The 10000-nt window shown below is 41.0% G+C and overlaps 1 protein-coding gene across 1 annotated transcript in view; it reads right to left on the bottom strand.

The window, feature by feature from the left end:
- LOC145416107 (uncharacterized) overlaps positions 1–10000 on the bottom strand; it is a 207466-nt gene that overhangs the window by 192575 nt on the left and 4891 nt on the right. Inside the window, 1 exon segment of the mRNA XM_080285199.1 lies at positions 4281–4784. Within this exon segment, the coding sequence (XP_080141325.1) occupies positions 4281–4784 (504 nt within the window).

The following is a 10000-nucleotide window of genomic DNA, read 5'->3' as shown; positions in this document are numbered from 1 at the left end:
ATCATCGGAGTTACGCAAAAATATCATCATAGTTACACTAAATTTACGCAAAAAATATAATCGAAGTTACGCTAAATTTACGTAAAAAATATCCACACAGGTTTTAAGGTACAATAACGGTGCTAGTCACGAAGAAGTGCTGTGGAAAGGGTGTAGAGCTTTAGTAAATAGGGCGAAAATTTAAGCCAACTTAGCGTTAAAAAAAAATAAAATAAAAATAAATCACTTTATGTATTCCCGTCTGGTAAGGAAGCTCCGTAACACCTTTTCCTAAGCGATTTATTGTACGTTTTACACCTTGCTATCCTCAACTGTCATAAAAAAAAAAAATACCTTCTTAATATATTTTCGTCGGGTAAGGAAGCTCCCTAACACCTTTTCCTAAGCGATTTATCTTGCTAATTATACTTTACTGTATTCTGATATCGCCATACCCTGCATTTAACGTACAAAAGGATATTAACTAGCCATATCGAAAAATAAATCGCTAAGGAGGAGGTGCTAGGGATCTTACTTTCGCCTTTACTTCCTTGTTTATCTTCAATTCTCCCAACATACATACATACATACATACATTACTTTCCTGAGAGAGAGAGAGAGAGAGAGAGAGAGAGAGAGAGAGAGAGAGAGAGGTTATCTGTCAACACTGAAGGCTATTTCCCTTATAGGCATCTCTCTCTCTCTCTCTCTCTCTCTCTCTCTCTCTCTCTCTGGGAGTGTGGTGTGGTGTGTTGTGGTGTGGTGTAGTGTGGTGTGGTGTGTGGTGTGGTGTGGTGTGATGTGATGTGGTGTGGCTACTGTTGTGTGTGGTAAATCGATAGCATTCCAAGACTTCTGTGTGTGTGTGTGTGTGTGTGTGTGTGTGTGTGTGTGTGTGTGTGTGTGTGTGTGTGTACCTCCATAACACTCAATCACTGTTCTTATTTCCGTGTCGTATACGCGTAACGGTATATTAGAGAAAGAGAGAGAGAGAGAGAGAGAGAGAGAGAAGGGGCGTAGAGAGCGTTTGTATAGAGAGCATGTGTTTGTGTTTGTGTGGGTGTTGAGTGAGAGAGAGAAATAGAGAGAGACTGGGTTTACATGAGTGTCTGTATGTATGTATTTCTGTATGTATGTATGTAGAGAGAAACACATCCATATTTCTCTCTCTCTCTCTCTCTCTCTCTCTCTCTCTCTCTCACTAGTGCAAATCTTTCAGTATCTAATAATAATAAAATTCTCAGTAAATATAGCTCACTTCTCATTAATATCCACAAGGGCGACATTCCTACCCAAATATTACCCAAATTCGCCTCTATTGCCCCTCGATATTAACGAGTGATGGTGTGTGTGTGTGTGTGTGTGTGTGTGTGTGTGTGTGTGTGTGTGTGTGTGTGATGGTAGTGGCAGTAGTAGTAGTAGTAGTAGTAATTCCGGGATGACACCTGGTAATAGATAGACAGATAGATATATGTTTAGACAGACTGATAGATAAATTGATTAATAGATTGTTAATTGATATAGTGATTGCTTGGCACATAGGTAGATAGATAGATAGAAATAGATAGATGGACAGATAGATAGATATATTTATTGAAAAGAAAATATAAATAAGGAAATATTGTGAGAAATTTTTGAGCAAATGTGAGAAAATGTGAGATAGTGAAAAAGTGAGATAGTGAAAAAGTGAGAAAATGTGAGATAGTGAAAAAGTGAGAAAATGTGAGATAATGAAAATGTGAGATAGTGAAAAAGTAAGAAAATGTGAGATAGTGACAATGTGAGAAAATGTGAGATAGTGAAAAAGTGAGAAAATGTGAGATAGTGAAAAAGTGAGAAAATGTGAGATAATGAAAATGTGAGATAGTGAAAAAGTGAGAAAATGTGAGATAGTGAAAAAGTGAGATAGTGAAAAAGTGAGAAAATGTGAGATAGTGAAAATGTGAGAAAATGTGAGATAGTGAAAAAGTGAGAAAATGAGAGATAATGAAAATGTGAGAAAATGTGAGATAGTGAAAATGTGAGAAAATGTGAGATAGTGAAAAAGTAAGAAAATGTGAGATAGTGAAAAAGTAAGAAAATGTGAGATAGTGAAAAAGTGAGAAAATGTGAGATAGTGAAAAAGTAAGAAAATGTGAGATAGTGAAAAAGTAAGAAAATGTGAGATAGTGAAAAAGTGAGAAAATGTGAGATAGTGAAAAAGTAAGAAAATGTGAGATAGTGAAAAAGTAAGAAAATGTGAGATAGTGAAAAAGTGAGAAAATGTGAGATAGTGAAAAAGTAAGAAAATGTGAGATAGTGAAAAAGTAAGAAAATGTGAGATAGTGAAAAAGTGAGATAGTGAAAAAGTGAGAAAATGTGAGATAGTGAAAAAGTGAGAAAATGAGATAGTGAAAAAGTGAGAAAATGTGAGATAGTGACAATGTGAGAAAATGTGAGATAGTGAAAATGTGAGATAGTGAAAAAGCTGCTAAAGTGAGAATATTGCGAACTAATAAGAAAATTGTGAGCAAATGTGAGAGAGTGAGATAATTGAGAGCAAATGTGAGATAGTGAGTGATATGTACAGAGTGCTGGTGAAGAATTTGGTGCACACAAACGCACATACATACATACCTAAAGGCGTTGAGAAATGAACATGCACGCGAAAAACGTACATTAGCACACACACACACACACACACACACACACACACACACACACACACACACACACACACACACACGCACGAACCTTGCGTGCGTGACTGGATTTTCTCTTTCTAGTTCCTTGATTAACGCACAGAGTTACGTACATACACTCACAGGTACACATAGCGCACACATACATACAGACAGACGAATACGCACACGCTTGCACAGAAATAGAACGGTCATGCATGTGCGTTTGCAGTCATTCACACGTTATGGACACACACACACACACACACACACACACACACACACACACACACACACACACACACACACACACACACACACACACACACACACACACACACACACACAATTACTTTAATGTACTCTCACTCATAAAATTCTCTCTCTCTCTCTCTCTCTCTCTCTCATCACACACACACACACACACACACAATTACTTTAATGTACTCTCTCATAAAATTCTCTCTCTCTCTCTCTCTCTCTCTCTCTCTCTCTCAAAATAAACACACACACACACACACACACACACACACACACACACACACACACACACACACACACACAATTACTTTAATGTACTCTCACTCATAAAATTCTCTCTCTCTCTCTCTCTCTCTCTCTCTCTCTCTCTCTCTCTCTCTCTCTTTCTCATACATATTCGCGCAGATCGTTTTTTTTTTTTTTTTTGACGGAAATTTTGAGTGAGTGAGAAAAGCTAGTGTTTTTTTTTTTTTTCATTATAGCTCCAAGATTTCGATTTTTTATGTGATTATGTGCATTTTTTTTCCTAATACTATAATGTGTGTGTGTGTGTGTGTGTGTGTGTGTGTGTGTGTGTGTGTGTGTCGTGTGTGTTAGAATGTGGACGTAGAGGCAGTGTGAAGTGAGACACAAGAAGTAACCCAGTGTGTGTGTGTGTGTGTGTGTGTGTGTGTGTGTGTGTGTGTGTGTGTGTGTGTGTGTGTGTGCAATTTTTGAGACCTGTAAACCCGGGTACACATCCACAGTCTGCCAATGATGTGCTGGGGCTGTCTCGTGGTTTACTAAATTAAGCACAAGCGGTTTACATTAGCAATAAATTAGCTCTCTAGTTAGTGTATAGCTCTAGCAGTACGTTAGCTGTATCTAGTTTGTTGATTTAGGCCCGTTAGCTGGTCTAGAAGTCTACGTCAAGTCACCAACGGAAGCTGTTTAGGAGATGGAGATTAAGTACGTGTTTAGTACGTATTGAGGAGGGTGCATGAAGTGGCGTACAACTCTACAGCTGCTACTGTACTGTACTTATCGGTCATAGACCCGTATTTCCAGCTGGCTTGAAGAGATTTCGTAACAGCTCCTCCTTAGTGGTTCATTCTGTATGTTGCACCTCAGTATCCTCTTGTGTGCCACTGATGCCAGCTTGGTCGATACTGGAGTGGCATAAATAACATACAAGAGAAAGCCAAGGTGTAATAATCAAAATGAATCACTAAGGAAGGGGTGCCACGACGCCCCCTGTGCCAGTTGGAATCCGTGCCCACAACTACGCCACAGTCGGCTGGTGTCTGCCTGGTGTGGCCTACTGCCGTGCACTATATACAATACTGTGGTGGTGCCAGGCCAGAGGCTCACACTACTGCTGTGGCCTGCCTCGCGACTTACTTGCCGGCCCCCGCCCGCCCTGCGCTGTGGGGGCCATTGGTCTCAGGGCCCCGGGCCAGGCACTGGGCGGGCCCCCATGTGACCCTTGGGCCCCCATGCCCATACCCGGGCCCCCGGACATCCCGGCAGCATCCCGCCCCAGCGACCCCTGTCTGAATATACCGGGCTTCTTGTCCAGCCCAGCCCGGCCCTCCTGCACGCCCGCCCGCTTGTCCTGCATCCCACCCAGTCCCATGCCCACACCCGCAGCGTTTTGTGCTCCCATGGACTGTGGCCCCTGAGGCTGTGAGATCAGATTTTGTTGGCCCATTGCCTGGCCACTCATTCCCTGATTACCCATTTGCTGAGTCCCCATTTGTTGCTGGGAACCCATTTGCTGGCTAGGCATTTGCTGTGTGGGCATGGACTGGGATGTGAGGGCCTGCGAGGTTGGTGGTTGGGCGGCAGGGGACCCTTGCTGTGGCTTGCCGGGCTCTGAAAGCGGTGGTCGGTGGAGGTCTGCGCCTGGGGGAGACAACACGGTCCACGATGGTCACTCAGACTCCAGGCACATCCACAAAAAAACTGGCGATCATTTGCCTCTCATGATTAAGGTTTGTTTTTTGCAGTAGGCCAAGATATAATAACAAAAAAATTCTATACGCTCCTTCTTTTGTCCTTCCTGCTAATTTAGATCTTAGTTATGAGAGGAAAATTGTCCATTGGAAGATTTGTTTTTGTAGAAAGAACAAGAAATTTGGAAAGATCATGCTCTCCTCTCCTTGTCCTTGGTACAGAAACAAATCTTACGACATTAAATTGATCGTAAGTCTGTTTGTGAATTAACGTCTAGAGTGACAAGTGGAGCATCAGGGTGGCTGGGAACACAGGATACAGCTTAACCCTTCTATGCAATTGTTAAGTTTTTTTATTCCATGTTTACGTATAAATATTTCAATGTTTTTTTTCCTATGATTGCAAGATGATTCAACTGAAGAGAGAGTATTTAGATCTGAAGGGTAAGACAAAGTTATTAGCCTCTTCAGTGTCAATGATTTTTTGTAAGTTAAAATCACCAGAAGTTATTGGGAACTGGCTAATATAAAAAAGTTCCACTGTGCAGAAAGAGTTAAGCTGTACCTTGCTCTCCCTTCCCCCCCATTATATTCACTATACACTATAATTTTGTCGAGGTGGGTGAGGGGGCAGTAACACCACCAACACAGGGTCACACCACTAGCTCAGTAACATCACATTAATACACTAACGATGGCCGTATTCTTAAACCTGAGAGCGCAAAGGTGTATAGTGTAAGTGTCAGTGTAACAGTTTATATGAGATCCATTCCAGGACCAAACTTTCTCCCCGAAGAGTGATGGCCACAGTTAACCCTTCCACATCCTGGTAAAGTGTGAATGCAGAAGAGGTCTCTGTAGTGAGAGTGATGCGTGTGAGAGTAGAAGTGCTGCATTGGTTGTGTTTGTGTCAGTGTTTGTTTACGCATATCAAATGACGAAATTCCATCACTCGCTTCAAATGTCTCGTCATGGGTTTTAAAGTGACTAGCAGCAGTATGCTTGCCCATAATTTGTTGAAGGTCATTTTTGGAAAAGTTACAAGCATTATATATATTAGCTGCGTTCCACATTACAGGGAGCATTTAGCAGTGATGTATGGAAGCCAGACACGCTTTACACTTTACCCTCATCATACTTTTGCACAAATGACGGTCAAAAATTAGAGTATTGCCTCCCTCATCGCAATCTCAGCCTTAAGAATACGACCATTAATCTGCAATAATGGGAAAATAAATGCATTAGACACAACACAGTACAGCACAACACTCAAAAATCCTAGGCTAGAAAAATATGTATAGTATAATGAACATCCCTCAACCCGTAAACTTCGGCTTACATCACCATACATCTGATTTTCCCGCCAAAAAAAAAATTGATTACGCAGCTTTGAATGCAGCATTCTTGTAAACTTTTTAATGTCTATCAGATGTTGATTTCATACTTGTTTAGAAATTATTTGAATGTGTTGGAAGTATGTGCATCGTTCAGTAAGTCAGTAATTTGATTTTTTTGGCGGGAAAATTCTTATATATGACCTAAACCAGAATTTAAGGGTTAAAAAAAATGTAGGTGGACACACAACACTTAAAACTATAACATAAACATCTAAAGACAAAACAAAATCCCTTAAAACCTAAAAAAAAGAACATAGACAACGTACAACATTTAAATTCCTGTCATAACTGCTTTTAAAATTTCTCATGAAGCCTAAATGTTACTGAAGACTTTGGGCAGTGGTATGTAGGGGGCAGGCAGGGTCAAGGTGGGGCAGGACATCATCATCGTCATCATCATCATCATCATCATCATCATCATCATCATCATCATCATACGAGACAATGTGGACGTGCCGTATATTGAAGTGACTGGGGAAGGAAGGGACCTTCTAAGTCTTTGAAAATATGGCCTCTAGATATTGATTGGACTGGATATGTGCTTTTGGTTATTGTAGTTTTATATGGGTAGATGAAGAAACTAGTAGAAGTAGTAGTAGTAGTAGAGGAGGACCCTAGCTAGTGCCACCACGTGAAGGCGTCCCAGTACCGCTCTTTGTCTGCACCATCTCATCCACACCCCCATGTTACTCTCTCTGCCACGATAACAGATAAGAGAGAAAGATAACACAGGGCTGTCATTCCACGTTCACTCCTGTAGTCACCTCCCTTTTTTGTCTTCCTTTCTCCCTCTTCTCCTCTCCCTCTTCCTCTCCCTCCCTCCTCCCCTCTTCCTCTCCCTCTTATTCTGTCTTCCTCTCTCACTCTCTTTTTCCCCTTACATATTCGCTCATTTTCACTATTCTCTTCCTCTGTCTTCCTCATATTCTTCCTCATCTCTCCCCCTCTCTTTCCCTCTCTCCCTCCCTTCCCTCTTCCATCTGCCTTTTTCGATCCTTATTCATTCTAAATCACTGTACTAATTCTCTCTCTCTCTCTCTCTCTCTCCATACACACACACACACACACACACATATATATATATATATATATATATATATATATCCCATTGGATCCCAGGGGTGCTGGGCGAGACATGGCACTGGGAGGGTACTAAGTGTACCGCCCTCCGCCTATCGGCTCATAGTCGCGAAGCTCACAGGTCCCTACCCTGGGGTTCCCTACTTTATAAAGACTTGAAAAATCCCAGTTCTGTCCAGTATTCGGGACACTGGGCTGCAATAGGTTATATATCCTTTTCCCTCCTCCCCTTCCCTTGTCCCTCGACTTATGTTCTGCCACTCAGTTCCTCTCCCTCTCCCTCCCTCCCTCCCAATTCTGGCAGGTAATAATGAATGTGTAGGAGAGAGTGAGATTGCAGGAGGCTTCGTAACACACAATTACTACCACAACACGGGAGAGAGAGAGAGAGAGAGAGAGGAAAATTGGTTGACTGATAGATAGATAGGCAGGCAGATAAATTGATTGATAGATAGATGGATGAGTAGATGCAGATAGATACAAGGGGTAGAAAACAGGTAGGTGGGAGGGTAGATAGATAGATAGACAGATAGATAGACAGGCAGATAGGCAGATAAATACATAAATATATAGATAGACAGACACGTAGTTAAACAGACACAGACAGACATACAGAGAGCCAGACAGACATAGAGAGATAGACAGATAGATAGACAGACAGATAAATAAAATAGGCCATTGTATTGAGAACTGGGATTTCTTTATTGATCGTTTCGTACCCAAAGTGTTTCGTATTTTTTCAGAATTAATTTAGTGTTGTTGTTGTTGTTGTGGTGGTGGTGATGATGATGATGATGATGATGGCTATTATTATTATTATTATTATTATTATTATGATGATGATGATGATGATGATGATGATGATGATGATGATGAGATGATGATGATGATGATGATGATGATGATGATGGTGATGATGATGATGATGATGATGGCTATTATTATTCATTATTATTATTATATTATTATTATTATTTGATAGTCACCTTCTCTTTCCTCCTCCTCCTCCTCCTCGTCAATAACACTCAATAACAACAACAACAGTTCAGTGATTGTGAGGTTGAATTATCAAAGTGAATTCTAAGGCTTTGTGTTAATCCGGTGAGGGGATGGTGTTTACGTCTCTCTCTCTCTCTCTCTCTCTCTCTCTCTCTCTCTCATTCCTACGCTTTCATTCACTCATTTTTTCATTCAGGTTTCTCTCTGTCTGTCTGTCTGTCTGTCTGTCTGTCTCTCTCTCTCTCTCTCTCTCTCTCTCTCTCTCTCTCTCTCTCTCTCTCTCTCTCTCTCATATCAGGTCGACATAATCCTACAAGAGGAGTATTGACCAAAGTGAGTGAAAATAAAGATAGTGGAAGGGTGAGAAAGTGAGCTAGTAAGAGAGTGAGAAAGTGAGTGAGTAAGAGTGAGAGAGAAGTGAGAAAGTGAGTGAGTAGAGTGAGAGAGAAGTGAGAAAGTGAGTGAGTAAGAGTGAGAGAGAAGTGAGAAAGTGAGTGAGTAGAGTGAGAGAGAAGTGAGAAAGTGAGTGAGTAAGAGTGAGAGAGAAGTGAGAAAGTGAGTGAGTAAGAGTGAGAGAGAAGTGAGAAAGTGAGTGAGTAAGAGTGAGAGAGAAGTGAGAAAGTGAGTGAGTAAGAGTGAGAAAGTGAGTGAGTAAGAGTGAGAGAGAAGTGAGAAAGTGAGTGAGTAAGAGTGAGAGAGAAGTGAGAAAGTGAGTGAGTAAGAGTGAGAGAGAAGTGAGAAAGTGAGTGAGTAAGAGTGAGAGAGAAGTGAGAAAGTGAGTGAGTAAGAGTGAGAGAGAAGTGAGAAAGTGAGTGAGTAAGAGTGAGAGAGAAGTGAGAAAGTGAGTGAGTAAGAGTGAGAGAGAAGTGAGAAAGTGAGTGAGTAAGAGTGAGAGAGAAGTGAGAAAGTGAGTGAGTAAGAGTGAGAGAGAAGTGAGAAAGTGAGTAAGAGTGAGAGAGAAGTGAGAAAGTGAGTGAGAGAGAAGTGAGAAAGTGAGTGAGTAAGAGTGAGAGAGAAGTGAGAAAGTGAGTGAGAGAGAAGTGAGAAAGTGAGTGAGTAAGAGTGAGAGAGAAGTGAGAAAGTGAGTGAGTAGAGTGAGAAAAGTGAGAAAGCAAGTGAGGAAAAGAGTGATAAAAGTGAGAAAGTGAGTTAATAAGAATAAGAAAGAAGCGAGACAGTGAGCAAGTAAGAGAGAAAGTGAGTGAGTAAAAGCAAGAAAGTAGTGAGGATGTGAGTTAGAGTGAGAAAGTGAGTAAGAAAGAAGTGAGAGAGTAAAAAGAGTGAGATAGCAAGTGAGGAAAGGAATGAGAAAGTGAGTAAGAAAGAAGTGAGACAGTGGGTAAAAGGAGAAAGTAAGTGAGTAAAAGAGAGAGGGAAGTGAAAAAGTGAGGGAGTAAAAGAGAGAAAAAGTGAGTAAGAAAGAAGTGAGAGTGGGTAAAAGGAGAAAGTAAGTGAGTAAAAGAGAGAGAAAGAAGTGAGAAAGTGAGGGAGTAAAAGAGGGAGGAAATGAGTGAGTAAAAGAGAGAGAAAGTAAGTAAGAAAGAATTGAGAGAGTGAGTGAGTAAAAGAGGGAGAAATTGGGTGAGTAAGAGAGAGAGAAAGAAGTGAGAAAGTGAGGGAGTAAAAGAGGGAGGAAATGAGTGAGTAAAAGAGAGAGAAGGAAGTGAGAAAAAAAGTGAGAAAGTGAGAA

Source organism: Coenobita brevimanus, chromosome 104 (genome assembly GCF_032717465.1).
Source record: "Coenobita brevimanus isolate Jiangsu-jjx chromosome 104, ASM3271746v2, whole genome shotgun sequence".
Classification (NCBI taxonomy): Eukaryota; Metazoa; Arthropoda; class Malacostraca; order Decapoda; family Coenobitidae; genus Coenobita; species Coenobita brevimanus.
Note: the sequence above shows the minus strand (reverse complement) of the source record. Positions and strands in the feature narration are given on the sequence as shown.